Source organism: Nomascus leucogenys, chromosome 14 (genome assembly GCF_006542625.1).
Source record: "Nomascus leucogenys isolate Asia chromosome 14, Asia_NLE_v1, whole genome shotgun sequence".
Taxonomy (NCBI): Eukaryota; Metazoa; Chordata; class Mammalia; order Primates; family Hylobatidae; genus Nomascus; species Nomascus leucogenys.
This window is the reverse complement of record NC_044394.1, coordinates 219,393-234,711: the sequence shown is the minus strand read 5'-3', so window position 1 is coordinate 234,711 and position 15,319 is coordinate 219,393. Positions and strand designations below refer to the sequence as shown.

General features: G+C 57.8%; 1 protein-coding gene and 1 long non-coding RNA gene across 5 annotated transcripts; one reads left to right on the top strand and one right to left on the bottom strand.

Moving 5' to 3' along the window:
* Positions 1–4,841: 4,841 nt before the first annotated feature.
* EPN3 (epsin 3) lies at positions 4,842–15,273 on the bottom strand. 4 transcript variants are annotated; one of them, XM_030827040.1, is made up of 10 exons: positions 14,011–15,273; positions 9,823–10,523; positions 8,884–9,002; positions 8,124–8,204; positions 7,770–7,895; positions 6,749–6,836; positions 6,022–6,291; positions 5,751–5,855; positions 5,390–5,620; positions 4,842–5,250 (listed from the first exon to the last, which is right to left on the bottom strand). In XM_030827040.1, exons 2-10 carry the CDS (start codon positions 10,382–10,384, stop codon positions 4,919–4,921), a joined length of 1,914 nt encoding a protein of 637 aa, XP_030682900.1. In that variant the 5' UTR covers positions 10,385–10,523; positions 14,011–15,273; the 3' UTR covers positions 4,842–4,918. The 4 variants fall into 4 exon arrangements, with proteins under 4 accessions (XP_030682900.1, XP_030682902.1, XP_030682901.1 ...); XM_030827042.1 differs by having other exon boundaries at positions 5,751–5,816; XM_030827041.1 differs by lacking the exon at positions 14,011–15,273 and adding an exon at positions 12,286–12,845.
* Positions 6,200–8,992, top strand: LOC115838231. The gene is made up of 5 exons (XR_004033254.1): positions 6,200–6,517; positions 6,946–7,038; positions 7,814–8,006; positions 8,341–8,496; positions 8,914–8,992. It is a non-coding gene; the product is annotated as an uncharacterized LOC115838231 (long non-coding RNA).
* Positions 15,274–15,319: the final 46 nt, after the last annotated feature.

Genomic DNA, 15,319 nt, shown 5'->3' with positions numbered 1-15,319 from the left:
CGGCCTTGGGAGGACCCATTCTGTGCATAAAATTGGGCTCTGCCCCTGCCTGCGGAGGACAGCCCTTCTCAAGGGAATAGGGAGAGTTGTGGGATCTAGGGCTGGGGGATGCTAGGGCCATGGGATGCCAGAGCTTCGGCTCATTTTGTCCAACCCCCGCCCATTTTACAAATGAGAAATGAGATCCAAGGCGAAGGCGTACCTTGGCCAGGTCCACCAGCTAACAAGCTTTGCTTTTTGCAGCCTCCTCGTCTCTAGGTCCTACTCAAATCCTACCCACTCCAGGAAGCCTTCCTTAAATAATACTGATGAGCCCATTTTATGTCTCATAGGTTACACATGGCCTCACTGGCTACATTCAGCCAATATTTATTAAGTGTCTGCTGCCTGCCACTCTGCAAGGCACTGATTATACAATGGTGGGCAGAGAGAAACAAGGCTCCTGCCCTCACATGGCTCACAGTCTGTTGAGAACGGCAGATTCGACAGCCATACCGATAAACACCCACGTGACAAGTCTGTGAGGGTATAACGTAACAAGTGACCTGATCTGGTGGAAGGGGCAAAGGATGAAGGCTTCCCTGAGGAAATCACATTTGTGAAGCCATGGAGAACGAGAGGAAGGAACTTGGAGGGTGCTCAGGGGGAGTGCTGGGGAAGGAGGCAGAGGCACAGTTTGTGCAAAGGCCCCGTGGCTTGGCAGTGAGTCAGGGCTGAGCAACTGCAGAAAGAGGGAAGACAGGGAGTAGATGAGGGCAGAGGCAAGATCTTGGAGAGACTCGTGAACTGTGAGAAGGGGATTTTTATTTTTTGAGACAGAGTCTCGCTCTGTCACCCAGGCTGGAGTGCAGTGGTGTGATCTCGCCTCACTGCAACCTCCGCATCCTGGGTTCAAGGCTGGTCTCGAACTCCTGACGTCAGGTGATCCATCTGCCTCGGCCTCCCAAAGTGCTGGGATTACGAGCATGAGCCACCGTGCCCGACACAATTTTTTTTTAGACGGAGTCTCGCTCTGTCGCCCAGGCTGGAGTGCAGTGGATCTTGGCTCTCTGCAACCTCTACCTGCTAGGTGCAAGCAATTCTTGTGCCTCAGCCTTCCAAGTAGCTGGGACTACAGGCGCGTGCCACCACGCCCAGCTAATTTTTGTATTTTTAGTAGAGACGGGGTTTTGCCATGTTGCCTAGGCTGGTCTCAAACTCCTGACCTCAAGTGATCCATCTGCCTCAGCCTCCCAAGTGCTGAGATTACAATTGTGAGCCACTGTGCCTGGCCAGAGAAGGGGATTTTTGATGAGAGTAGAAGCAAGCTATTGAAAGGCTTTAGTCAGGAGGGTGACCCTGTTGGATCTGCGTTTTGGAAAGATCCCACCAGCTTCCCAGTAGAGAATGAACTGGAAAGGGGCAAGAGTGAAAGCAGGGGCAGATAGGAGGCTATAGCAGCACCCGGGGGAAGATGGGGGAGCGGAGATGCAGAAAAGGGGATGGGCTGGAGGTCGGTCAAGGAGGAAACGTCGTCAGGATTGGCAGCAACAAAGAAGGCGGTGTCCAGGGTGACTTGCAAGGTGGGGCCATTCCCTCAAGAGAGGGCATGGGGTGGGGGTGGGGGGACAACTCATGGGGTTCATTGTTGGACCTGCGGGTTTGAGGTGTGCACATGGAGACAGAGATGACACTACTTGGAGGACAGAGGAGAGGCTTCAGGAGAGAGGATTGGGGATCTTGACTGTTGAGACCATGTGGGTGTGGAGCTGATCCAGGGAGACTATGCAGCGGAGCAGAGAAGAGGGCTCAGGTCCAGGCTTGAGTGAGCCTGTGAAAGACACGGAGGCAGGGTGTGGTGGCTCACACCTGTAATCCCAGCACTTTGGGAGGCCGAGGAGGGTGGATCACCTGAGGTCGGGGGTTTGAGGCCAACCTGACCAACATGGAGAAACCCCCATCTCTACTAAAAATACAAAATTAGCTGGGCACGGTGGCGCATGCCTGTAACCCTTGCTACTCGGGAGGCTGAAGCAGGAGAATCACTTGAACCCAGGAGGCGGAGGTTGCGGTGAGCCGAGATTTCACGATTGCACTCCAGCCTGGGCAACAAGAGCGAAACTCCGTCTCAAAAAAAAAAAAAAGAAAGAAAGAAAAAGAAAGACACAGAAGGGTGCAAAGGACAGCACCCCAGAGATGAAGGACAGAGTGCCTACATGTCAGACTCCTTAGGGGCCAGCCTGGCTGGGACAGAAAAATGTCCACTGGCTTCAGCAACATGGAGGCCATGGGTGTGCTTAGTGGGCGTCGTTCTAGTGAAGTCAGGCTGAGAGCAGAAGTCGCCGAGTCGGCTGAGGAGGAAGAGGAAAGGGAGGGGAAACAGAGAGAGATGATGGGTGCTTGACGTGAGGGCAAAGATGGGAAGACACTGTCAGGATGGATGGAGCTAATTAAGACACATTTCGATGGGAAGGATTCGTTTGAGAGAAAGTGGTGGACGCCATCAAGGATAGAAGAGATGGTGGTCCTGGGTGACTCTGAGAATGTGGGGTGTGGCGGGTTGTTGGAAGGGTTGGCTAGCCGGAGGGTCCAGCGGGTGCTCCAAAGAATATGTTTTGGCTAGAAGGAACGAGGTTAAGCTCAGAGAGCCGGAGGCCTGCCTTGAATGTAGAGGAATTTGGGGTGATGACAAACCTCTAAGTGTGACCATGGTGAGGGTCACTGAGAGGTCAAGGGGCCGTAAGGTCCTTGGATAATGGAGCAACTTGAAATTGAGGTAAGGGCTGGATGAGAAGACCATGAGCCAAGACCGAAGCATCCCAAAAATGAGGTGGAGTGGCAGCCCCAGGCAGGGAGGAGACAGAATGATCTATGGCACCAACCTCCTAGCAGGAAGAGTCTTGTAAGGAGGGAGGCAGGAAGCAAGGCTGCCAACTTCTTTGTGGGAGACAAAACAGCTCCCCTTGGGAGTCCTCGGGGGGATCCAGTTTAGAAGAAGAGAGCCTGGGTGGCAGGGCCACAAAGGGTGGGTCAGGGGCCAAGAAGGATGGAACATCCCAGGTTTGGGTGTAGCAGAAAATGTTAATAGATGGGTGCTGGACTCTGGGTATTGCCTGGCAAAACCAGGAGTGAAAGGCATGACGGGTTCGTGCCTCATGGTCAGTCTCTGAAGAGGGTGGACTCTGAGCTGAATGGACACTGGCCTGGGGACATCCACATAGTAACCTCATGAGGAAGAAACTTCTGATCCCATTTGACAAGTAAGGAAATGCAGGCACAGAGACATGGAGAGGGTAAGTAATTTACTCAAGGTCACAGAGCATAACCACTTATTACTAAGTGATTGCTGTTAGGGTCAAACCTTGGAGCAGAACTTTGAACCCTGTCAGTCTGACTCCTGAGCAGGTGTTCTTGTCCATCCTGTTTGTAACTGCCATTGTGGGACTCCCTTCCCCTACCCCCACCTCAGGAAGGGGAGTGGCATTGTGCCCCTCCACTCACCGACTTTGGTGGAAGGCCATTTGTCCCTGAAAGGGGGATGGGGGCTGGCTGCAGGCTTCCTGCAGAGCCAGACCCCAAGCACTGAGGACACATCAGCGTCCAGTGGTCCAGTGATCAGGGAGCATTGAGAAGAAAAAGAGGCGAGGGTGGTCATAGGGGCCCCTCCTGGATTGAGTACCAGGCCTCACCCCACCCTTGGTTTCCCAGACTCCACATAAACCCCCAGAAGGGGTCCAATTCCTCCTGTGTGGCTAAGACTGAGTTTCTCGCCAGCCTTGGCGAAGCAAGGGAGAGGACAGAGTTACATTTAAGGTGACTCAGTAAAACAAAGGAGACTGGGAGCTCCTGCACTTGGCTCCTGCCACAGCCGCATCACGTGCCCCTGGCTTGTCTACCCTGCTGCGCTCGAGCTCCTGGAGGTTGGATCCCTCCAAGGTGAGCCCAGCACTTTGTCCACAGCAGTCAGTCAATATTTGCTGAATTAAATCTGGGGCCCAGCCTGGGAGCTCCAGGCCTTGGAGCCAGACTGTCTGACTCTGAGTTCCAGCCCCGCCCCATGCCAGCTTTGTGACTTTGAGCATGCCATTTAACCTCTCTGAGCCCCGGTTTCCTTGCTTGAAAAATGGGAGTAGTGTCGGCTGCAAGGTGAGAGACCTGTGCAATCGCACTGCAGTGGGCTTTGCGCTTGGTTTCATGCTCTGTTGTCCCTGTTTTGAAATTCTTCACACGATTTTGAACAAGGACCTGCTAATTTTTATTTTGTATTGAGCCCCACAGATTATGTAGCCGGGGTCCTGAACGGAACTAACAATATTGTCTACCTCAGACAGTCGTTGCAAGCATTACATAAACTGATCTGCTTAGCACATAAGCAGTACCTAATAAATAGGAATAAAGGCCTATTGTCTCTTGCTGTTAGCTCAACCCCAGTGCGACTGTGCGATAAATGAATGAAATGACCGCATTGAGTGACAGCCTGGGAGCGTCTGGAAGCGAAGGTGCCTGGGTGACGGGGGATGGAGGTGAGGGTTGAGAGGAGCCGTAAAGGAAGCGGGGCAGTTTTGCACCCCACGTTGTGCAGCTGCAGTTTCCTAGACAGCCGGTGATCCACGCTGTGGTCGAGACCCGGCCGCCACACCCCGCAAAAAGTCCACTTGGTGAGAGCTGAGAACGAGGGTTCCAGTCTTTATTATGCGGGCGTTCAGTTTCTAGCTCCCGGGCCGTGGTCCGCGTCCAGCTTCCGGAGCCGCCGCGGGATCCCAGCCGCCACTGGCTCAGCGATCCACTAGCCCCGGGTCCGGAGGCGGGGCCGAGGGGCGCCCGGCGCAGGCGCAGACTGGGGGGGGGGGGGGGGCCCGAGGGGCGCCCGGCGCAGGCGCAGACGGGGGGCCGCGGGGCGTCTCGCGCAGGCGCAGGCCGGCCTGGGACGGGGCGGTGCTCAGAGGAAGGGGTTGGTGCCGGTCTGCGGGGGTGGGGGCCGCGGCCCGGCGGAGCTCGGCGTGGGCAGCAGCGGCTGCGGCAGGCCAGCGGGGGGCGGTGCGAAGGCTCCGGCCTGCGGGAAGACGCTAATCGAGGCGGGGAGGGTCAAGCCGGCTGGCACGCTGCTGAGCGGGAGGGGCAGAGAGGCGCTGTAGGTCATGGAGCCCAGGGGCGCCCCCACAGGCCCGCCTGCCAGGCCCAGCGCCGGCGACCCGGTGCGCATCTGGTTTAGCGTCGGCCTGCCCGGCTCGCCCGCGCCAAACGGGTTGGTGGGGGACGGAGCGCTGAGACCTGCGGAACGAGAGTGACCCGGGGTTCAGAGCCCTACGCCGGGAGGTCTTGGAAGTTGGGAAGGAGAGTGGGCTCCTCCGGCCGAGGCTGGGCTCTGAAAGCAGGAGCCCCAGGGTTGAGGGACAAGGGGGTGTCTTACCTGTCAGGAAGGGGTTCCGGGTTTTTGCAGCCTGGGGTGCCTTGACCAACGAGTCAAGGTTGACCAAGGAAGAAGCCGAGGGGCCCAGGAAGGACTCGGGAGTCCGGCAAGCTCGGGCCTCTTTGCTTGGCTGGGTTAGTGCTTCCCCTAGTATGTCCAGGTCCAGGGCATCTGGCTCCTTCGTGCCATTTTGCTTGGAACCGGGACTGGGGTCTCCAAACAGGTCCAGCTCTGGAATAGAAATGCTAGAGCTCATGGGTGGGGAAAGGGATTGGCGCCCGACCAGGGAGGAAGAGGACAGAGGCTGCCCGTGGTGGGCCCCTCGTTCCCCAGAGCCTCACCATCCCCTTGCCCTGCTCACCCGCAGGGCTGCTGGGCTTCCCAGAGGGCAGGGCCTGCTCCAGCCCCTCCTTGGTCTCTGTGGATTCTGGAGGTTTGGCACATGGGTCAAAGGCCGAGGCACCACCTCGGAAGAGAGAGAGGAAGAGGAGATAGGTTGACAAAAAGGGCAGGTGTTGGTCTGACCCCTTTCCAGAGAAGCTGCCTTCCTAACACAGACAGTATCTGCTGCCCCTTGGCCCTGCCTGGAAGTCCCCCAGTCCCTCACTCACACTCTCTGGCCCTCTTCTCACCAGGCGTGTCGGAGGTCTCCAGGGAGGCTCCCCAAGGGTCAGCCCCAGTGCTGGGGAGTTTGTGGTGGGGAGAGTTCGGTGCCCAGGGGTCTGTGGTGGGGGGCCCAGCAGGCAGCACTGGGGTCCTGCCCCAGGGCTCAGAGGAGGAGAGCATGGGAGTCAGATCCCAGGGCTGGCTCCGGGACAGGACGGTTCCTGAGGGGATCGGAGACCAGGGGTCTGCAGATGGCCCCCAGGAGGAGCCACTGGCCTCTGTGTTCGGCCTAAAACCTGAAATGGGAACAGCATAGACGTGATCCCAGGCCCACCCTTATCCCTCGCCCAGGGCCCTTCCCAGTTACCCAGCCCAAGTTGGGAGGCAGAAGATCCATGTCATAGATGGGCTGTGGCCTCAGGACCACCCAGCAGGCTGGAGCCCCTATTTGGCAAGGGACCCCAGGAGCTGGGACCTGCAGGTGTGGGCAACTCAGGCCACCTTCCCAGGCGTGCTGAGCAAGTGAGTGCAGCGAGAGAACATTTGCTGCGTTTCCTAGGAGCTGGGCCCTTCAGGCATTCTCCATAGCCCTCATTACGAAAGCCTGTCCCACAGGCGGTGGAGGCTCAAGGTGGTGATTGACTTTCCCGGTGACACTCAGATGTTGGGGGGAGGTGCTTGGCCCAGCAAGTGGCTGGGAAGGAGGGGGCTCTCGGGCCAGCCTGGAAGTCTCTTGCAGCCCTGCATGCCCACCTGGGATGTCCCATGGGTCAGCAGAGCAGTGTGTGGAGGGCGGGGCCAGGGCAGGTACGAAGATGTCAGCCAAGTCCAGGATGGAGGACTGTGGAGGGGAGAGGCAGCCGGGGCTCAGAAGTGGGTGGGGCCTGGAGGGAGGGCAGGCCCTGACCTGTCAGGCTAATGCCAGCTCATTCTCTTTATTCATTCCACAGATACCTATTCATGATTCCTCACCTCTGCACAGTGCTTTACAGTTTATGTTTCTTCATCCACAGAGTACCTGATTTTCATAACAACCCTGTGAGGTAGGTAGGGCAGGTGATGCACCCATTTTATGGATGAGGCAGCCAGCGCACAGAGGGTGGAATGGGTTTGCCTGAAGTCACGCAGCCAGGGAGAGGCAGAGCTGGAATAGAATCCAGGCCAGCAGAAAGGGGCAGGAAGGCCAAAGGCAGATGTTTTTCAACCAGCCTACCTCCCTAGGTCAGTGTCCAAGAGAAACTGGCCACGGTGAACATGGACGGAAAGGAGACCACAGCACCCGGGTGTGGCATGGGCAGCTTTGGAGGGCAGCCTTGCACTGAGCAGCTGCCCACACCCCATGCGGAGAAAATATGTCCATGAGCCCGAGGTGTTTTCAGCACCATGTGCTTGGGCCCACCCCAGTCTTGATCGACAGTATCATATAATCCTAGTGTGTCAGAGCTGGAACTATCCAATAAGCGCACCTGTGCAGAAGGGGAAACTGAGGCCATGGCAGTGACATGCCCCAAGTCATAGAGTGAGTGAGTGGCAGCAAACCCAGAGCCCAAACCCGGGGGTCTCTGATCAGGAGCCTTTTGCATCCCACGTTGCTTTTAACTCAGTCACCAGCCCATGCAATGTGGGGCTAGGGCTGCTACACCCCCACCTGTATTTCATTTAATAAACACGCCAGTGCTTACTATATGCCAAGCACTGCTCTGCTCTCTCTTTACAAATACTCAGTCCATCTCTTAGGCCCTGTCCATCCCACGCACCCCAGCCCACTCCCTACCTGGCTGGTTTTTAGCTTCTCCTCCTTTCTCTCTTCTCTCTCAGGCTCTCTGTCCCGCCGATGGTGGACCACAGCCCCTGCACCATTGGCCATGGGGGAGCCATCGCCCCGCCAGGACCTCACCTCCTGCAGAAGGCACAGAAAGAGTTAGGAGCATGAGCAGCCCAGGCTGGAATCTGGGGACCTGTGCACCCGAGGCTGGAGTCGAGAGAGTGCAGGGTGGGAGGCAGCTGAGAGGTTAGGAGCAGCAGGGCCACCGGGTACAGTGGGAGGAGCCTGTTAGTGCCCTGAAGCACCTCCACCAGCAGCAGCAGCAGCAGCAGCATCGGCAGCCCGGCGGGCTCGGCCCACTACCTTCTCGTGCTCCTGCCAGCTCAGGCGCAGAGCCAGCTGCAGCTGCAGGTCCTCGTCCCTGTGGGAGGCTGGGGGGACAGGCTGCGGAGGAAGAGAGGGGTAAACTTGGCCCTGTACTCCCACCTTGGGACCGGAAGGGCAGTATAGGCCTGCCTGGGTCATGGGGATGGAGAGATAAATGCCCACCCTCAGTGTGCATGGGCCGTTTGCCCCTCAGTCAGCAGGGTGGGCGTGGCCTTCTCCCTGCCTGCATCTGAAATGCAGTTTGAAGATCAGGAAGACGATCTTTCGCTTCTGAATCCTCTGAGAGTTCCTCAGGCCCTCCTGTGTTTGGCCCAGCTGCTTCCTGCCTGGTCTTCCTGGATCCACAGAGGTAACGGCAAAGATGACGATATCGGGGGCCTGTCCTTGTCTCCCCAAAAGGATAGCTGGTGGGCGGGGGCGGGCAGCATATCCCAGTGTCTCCTAGGAATCTGTCTGAGCACACTCACCCACTCCACCATGAGGTGGTAGCAGGCGCCCCAAGACACAGCATGTGCCCCTAATTGTACACTCGCCACCCTTTCCGGGCCCAGTGGAGAGGACTGGAGGCAGGGAGGCAGTCCCTGCCTGCGACAAACCGACAGAGATAGTGGGTCTTGTGCTATCCTTGGGCACAGGACTGGGGCTTTGGGTGACAGAGCCTGAGTCAAGGCCGAGGGGCTCCCAGGCACCCTCTAGCCCATCCCCTCCCCACCACAGCGGGGCTGCGTGGCCTCACCTTCTCTGCCTCCTCACGGCTCATGGCTAGGGCCAGCTGCAGCTGCAATTCCTCTTCCCCTGATGTCTGAGGCCGGGCCTGCTCCAGGTCGGAGGTATAGCGGGGTGACGAAGAGGAGGCTGCAATGACCATCATGTCTCTGTGACCACATGATTACCCATCGGCTCCCACACCCCTCTGCCTGCCAGGAAGCTGAGGCTCAAAGAAGAGAACTGAGAGGAGGGGAACAATGGCCGTGGAGGCCCCCATGGGCCAAGCACTGTGCCAGGCACTCTGTAAGTTCCCCGTCCCAGCCCATCCCAGTGGGACGGCTCCAGTTCCTCCTTTGCAGATGCACAGGCAGCACTTAGGGCCCCTGACCAGGGTCCTGAAGCAGGACTTGAACCCAGGTGCCCTGACTCCAGCTCTTAGACTTCCAGATGGACCCCGTCCTGCTTGGGGGCAAGGGAAGTGCAAGGATAGGAGATTCTAGTCCAACGAGGTCACAGCCTCAAAGCCCTCAGCAAACTGTCAAGGGCTTTATGGAAGGCGGGCCATTCTGAGTATTCCTCAGATCCGGGAAGCCCCCACGACTGGGGGCAGGAGAGTCAGGGACTGTCTAGCAGCTGCCCTCAGGTAGAGGGATGAAGGGGAATGCCATGTGTCTGGGTGCGGGGTAGAGGACATTCCTGAACCTGGTCTCATTTCATTCTCAGATCAAACAATGAAGGTAGGTGAGCTTATCCCCATTGTACAGATGAGGAAACTGAGGTTCAGAGAACTGGTTGCTTAGGTCACACAGCTTGGAGGAAGCAGAATATAGAATGCTATCTGACTCCAAACCCATGCTTCCACCATCACGCCATCGTATCAGGCAGCTAACGAATGATAATGAATCTATAACAACATTATTATCTGAGGCCACCTCCCCATCCCAGCCACACGCCAGGGCTCACTCACAGTTGTAGGAGGACGGGGAGCCGCGGGAGCGGCTGTAGTCCTCGCCGTAGCGGCGGCTGAAGCCCAGCTGCCCACTGCCAATGCCGATGCCCTCCAGCGCCATGCGCTCCTTGGTCTTGAGGGCGTGGGTTCGCTCCTGCCGCAGCCGCTCCTCGTCCTTGAGCAGGGCCATTACCTGCTTGACCTTCTCGCGCACGTTGACGCCCTGGTCCTTGCCGTCGCGGTCGATGTACTGGAAGTCCTTGAGTGTCTGGATGGTGTAGAGGTTCTCGCGGCACTGGTGGGCCACCCGCTCGGAGCCCGTCTTGAGCAGGTAGTCCAGCAATGTCAGAGCCTTGTACACGTGCCGCCAGTTCTTGCCGCTGTCATTGAGCCGCCGCCACAGCATGCCCATGACCTCGGTGAAGGCCACCGTGTTGAAGGTCAGGTCAGCGATCTCGGACATGAGCGAACTAGAGGGGCCCCAGGGGTCATTGCTGGTGGCCTCGCGCACCTTGATTTCTGCCTCGGAGTAGTTGTGCACGATGTTCTTCACCTGGCGCCGGAGTGCGGAGGTCGTCATGGCTGGAGACTTGGAGGTGGGTGGCTCTCGCCCCCGCCGGAGGTGGAGGGCTGAGGGCCACTGTGGCGAGGTCACGATCTCGAAGGATGGGCTGCCGTGTTCTCAGCAGAGCAGCTGCGTCCTTGGGTTCCACATGGGGCTGAGGAAGAGAGGGCCAGGAACTCAGGGGCAGAGGCCTACCTCATAGGTCACTCAGCCACTGACCAACTAAATGAGGCCTGGCCAGAGTGTCCCTGCTTCCAGGGACAGCCTTCAGCGGCACACGTTCTTATTTCACTTATAATTCAGCAGGCACTTGGAGCTTTGCATGCTTATCTATCTATCTTCACAGTCACACCACAAAGATGCTATTATCATTGTCTCCATCCACAGATGGGAAAGGTGGGGCTCAGAGTATTAAATGGGCCCGGTGCAGTGGCTCACGCCTATAATTCCAGGACTTCAGGAGGCCAAGGCAAGAGGATCACTTGAGGCCAGTAGTTGGAGGCTGCAGTGAGCCATGATCATGCCACTGGGCAACAGAGCGAGACCCTGTAATATTAAGTGACTTGTCCGAGATCACAAGAGCTGCTACATGGGGGACCAAGATGACCCCAGGAAGCCCCACTTAAGAGTGCATGGCCTCATGGGGGAATGCTAACAGGATTCCAGGAATGCCCGCTTGGCTTGCTTCTGCTCGGCCACCGCCTCTGTTTCTGCTGAGATCTAGCTTAAGACCTATGCTTCCTAGCTCCTCAGCTCACTTTTCTCATATTGTTAATTTTTGTAGTTTGATGCATTCAACACCTATTTCCTGGAGGCCTTTTCTGAGCCAGGCACCATGCCAGGCACAGAACACACGCCTTGGTCCACCCACGTTCAGTTGAGAGGGTACAGAAAATCACAGTCCAGTGTGGGAGTGCAGAGCCGCACAGGAAGACCCAAGCCAGGAAAATCAGGGGAGACTTCCTAGAGGAGGTGGTGGCAGAGCTGAGATCCAAGATCCAAGGGAAGAGTAAGGAGGAGTGAACCAGCAAGTCAGGGGAGGGCAGCTCAGAAAAAATGCCATGACCTGGGCCAGAAGGCAAGAGAGCAAGGATCATTTGAGGAAGACTGCCCCTCTGAGTTGTGGCCACTGCCAACACTCCTGCCTGCCACCCCCACGTACACATGAAAAGTGTTGAGGCCAGAGAGGGGATGGGACCTGCCTACATCGTAAGTGGCAGAGTCTCGACTACCATCCAGGTCTCCAGAAGACTAATCCAATTGTTATTGTCAATGTTACCCAGTTTGGTCATTAATTCATCGGATTGCTTTACTGTCTCAGTCCCATCTTCTCAGCTAGAATGGAAGCTCCCTGAGAGTAGGAACAGTCTGGGTTCTCCAAAGCCCCAAAACCCTGGACACGTGGTGGACCTCTGGTACCCCAGCAGGGAGAAGAGCTGGGCCAGCCCAATTCCCCCCTAATAGCCACAGGTCCAGGCTGTCTGCTGAATACAACCCCAGGCCCAAGGTCCTCCCAAAGGCCCTTTCAGAAACCGAAAGAGGAATTCCCTGACCACCGCCATTGCTCCCACAGTGGCACTGGTGTGTGCGTGCACACACACACTGGCTGGGCCTGCAGAGCCTCCACTTCACCAGTGAACTGTCCCTCACCCACCAAACAGCTCTCGGCTCTACCATCCATCCCAGCCCGTGCCCCAGCTGGTCCCCAGGCTGCCAGAAGCAGGAATCTGAAGGAGACTGTCCTCCCCCCACCCGATTCCATGCTCCTTCCACCCCAGCCCCGCCAGTGCTGGGCTCAGTTCAAAGCAGCCCCACGCTTTGAAAACACGCCTTGGCAGGTTTTGTTGGGGGCCCAGAGAATAGGATACCGTGGGAGCGGGCGAGGTGGAGAGTGCCTGGCCCACGGCGCAGCCTACCTTTTGTCTGCTGTCTGTCTTTCCTTCCAGCGGGTGGTGGGCCTTCTGTGGGGATGCCACAGCCACAACTTGTTTAACTCCTGCCCTCCCCCTTGCTAGTGACTCAGACCTGCCTTCACCTCCCCAACCCGTGGCTGGGGGTGGCAGAGTCAAGATGGGAAATAATGTGCACCAAAGCCCGCCCAGCGCACGCCCCTACCGGCTGGCCGCTGGAACTAGCAGAACCAGTCGGGCACTGTGACTGCACCAGAGCCCTACCTGGACTTGGCTGCCCTGGCCCTCTGGCCTGGCCTGGGTGGGGGCACCAGCCTCTGGGAGGGGACTCTCGGTGTGGGCCCAGCAGCCCTGCCTGGACCTTTCTCACAGAAGGTGGGCATTCTCGGCACACCTCTGCAGGGGCTGGGGGGAAGGGCGGGGCCAGAAACATTGGGAGGCACCTTGATTTTCCTTCTCTGGAGTTTGAGGGGACAAGGTGAGGCTGCCCAAGCACAGAGAAGGGAGGAGGAAAGGAAGGAACGCGGGAACGCGGGAGGGAGCAGCTGGGAGCGAGGCCAGCAGTGTTACGAGCAAAGGGTTTTATCGAACACGATATGCCCAGAAATAAAAGGGAGTGAAACAGAAACCCAGCGGCCGATAAGGCGGTGGCAGTAGCAGCAGCAACCCTGGGCAGCTGGGTATGGAATTACTGCAGTGACCTTGAGCCAGACCCTGTCAGATGGAGGGAAGGGCACAGAGAGGGCAGGGCCTGAGAATTCAAAGATGACGGAGAGGGCAGAGGAGGGAGGAGGCTGAGGGGATGGGAGCAGGGCCAGCAGGCGGTGGGATGGGCCACGGGGCACGGAGTATCAGCTCTCTCCCGCACACAGGGTCCCAAGCAGCAGTAGGGAGGGGCTGCTCTTCTCAGGGCCTGCAGGATGGGGGGATCTGGAGAGTTTCCCAAAAGTCAGGACCGAAAAATGCAGATCGCTCATCCCCTGCAAGGGGTTCAGAGAGACGGAAAGAACCCAGATCTGTCCAGTCACACATGCATGAGTTTGCGTAAAGTCTGTGCACCCACCAGCCCAGCCCACACCCCCTTCCCATCCTCTGCTAAGGTGGGCTCCAGCCCCTGCCTCCAAGTCAGATCCAGCCTGAGCAGTGGGGAATGACAGTGCCCTTCTTGATGCTGTAGGGACAGGGCGTGAGCTTGAACTCTAAGCTTCTGGCCACTGTAATAGGTGCATCCCGGGAGCACGGGAGATGGGGGAGGGGGGGCTGCCCTGAGGCTAGAGGTGTGCATGAGGGGTTGAAGAAGAGAAAACAGCAGAGATGTGCAGGAGGAGTCTGTGGGGAATGCCATCAAAGATGCTAAGATTCCACCAAAGATGCTAAGTCGCAGGATGGATGGGGAGGGGGCCCTGAGTCCCTTTCTGGGGGCTGCAGGGAGGGAGTGGTGGCAGGAAAGAAGCCTTTAGGTCCTCTACAGCTCAGCCTTCTCCCTCGCACCTGGAAAAGAGACTAAGCCCCAAGCCCACTGTTTGCTCCCCACCAACCCCCACCTTCCATGCCGCCACTGCCACGGAGGGGGCCAGGGAGGAAGCTTACCTCCAGTGCAGGCTCCCTCGGCCCCAGCCCCGGCCTGAGTAGCCTCTGCGGTGACCCTCCGACCTGTGCAGCAGGGGGACGGCACAGCCTCGGGAGCGTCTCCAGAGCCATCCACCATGGACCCTCGTCCCAGAGACCCACCTGCTCCCAGGAGGCGCAGACCCCTCAGAAGGGCAGCGGCAGGGTCCCTGGAATGGGTAGCAGCTCTTCCCGCGTGCGTTTGCCTCCTAGCCAGCGCCAGGCAGCACTCTGAGGAAAGTTGCTCAGCTGGCCCAGCAGGTCTGCCTAAGCAGTAACAGGACACAGGAGGAAGCGCAGGGCAGGTTAACCCCTTCCTGCTGGCCAGGCAGGTGGTGCATTGAGAGGTGGCAGGGCCTGTCTGTTGACTGCCCCCAGGAAGTGCATATCTGGAGCCAGTGCTGGTGACCTGATCCCCTCTGCTTTGAGTTAACCCTTCCCCTGCCTGTTCAACAGGAAAGGCGGGGGGCTCCAACACCCCCACCACACCCCTTCCCTTCCTCCTCTGGGCCAGGAGGACATTAAAGGAGAGAGCAGGGCCATTACCTGGGGCTGGCTCTTTGGTGGAGCCCCTGCCTTCTCGGGGAGGAGGGCATCAGGACTCCAGCACAGCCCCCTCCCTGCCTTTCCCACACGGAGTCAGATCTTGCTGTCCATCCTCCTCCTCCTGCATCTCAACTGGAGGATGCCTGAGGACCACTTAGATGCCCACCCATCCAAGAACCAAAGTTGTTTTTCAAACTCTGGGAGCCTGGAGTGCTGTTCACACAGGGAGCCCAGCCCCAAATGGACTGACAGAAGACAATGAGGGGCCTGAGTTTGAGCTGACAATACCTGTCTTTCTGAGAGCCATTTCTAGCCTGTTTCATGTTCCCCTGAGCAAGGGAGGTAGCATGAAGATCAGCAGCTGTTTTTAAGGCAGAAAGATGGCTCAAGGCCAGATAGTTTGAGATGAGGAGGGGGATAAGGCAGACTAGACCCCGAAATAACAAGGTGATGTGGCCTCTAAAGCTGAAGAGGTGTGGTGAGCATGATCTTCAGGGACTGAGTTGGGGCCCTGGGACCCAGCTGAAGAGGGGAGATGGCAGGGAGCCAGGTCCCATGGGTCTAGTTCTACTCCTTATCTCACACTTTGTCATACTTGGTGATGACACTTCGGGAAGACCTGGCTCCAGGAAGCATGACCCTAAAAGTGTGGGCCAAGGAAGCCAGAGGCAGGGACCACCAGAGGTGACACACTGTGTCCTGTCACCTGACTCCTTGTCTTGCTACCAACCTGCTCTTCTGCTTGGCATCCCACACATCACCTCCCCAGCTATGTCTGTCTCTCCTCCTGCTGGAGGTCTCTGGCAGCTGGCAGGAGGGGATCTGAGGGCAGGTGGGACATGGGAGGACCTGGATCAGGAGCTGACTTAGCCAAGATCCATCATGC

Bases quoted from the DNA above. Each gene is read 5' to 3' on its own strand.
- EPN3 (XM_030827040.1), bottom strand. From the start codon at position 10,384: ATGACGACCTCCGCACTCCGGCGCCAGGTGAAGAACATCGTGCACAAC. The intron at 8,205-8,883 runs GTGAGGCCACGC...CTTCCTCCGCAG, and splicing joins GCCGTGAGGAGGCAGAGAAG to CCTGTCCCCCCAGCCTCCCA. The intron at 6,837-7,769 runs GTAGGGAGTGGG...TCCCCTCCACAG, and splicing joins AGAAGCTAAAAACCAGCCAG to TCCTCCATCCTGGACTTGGC.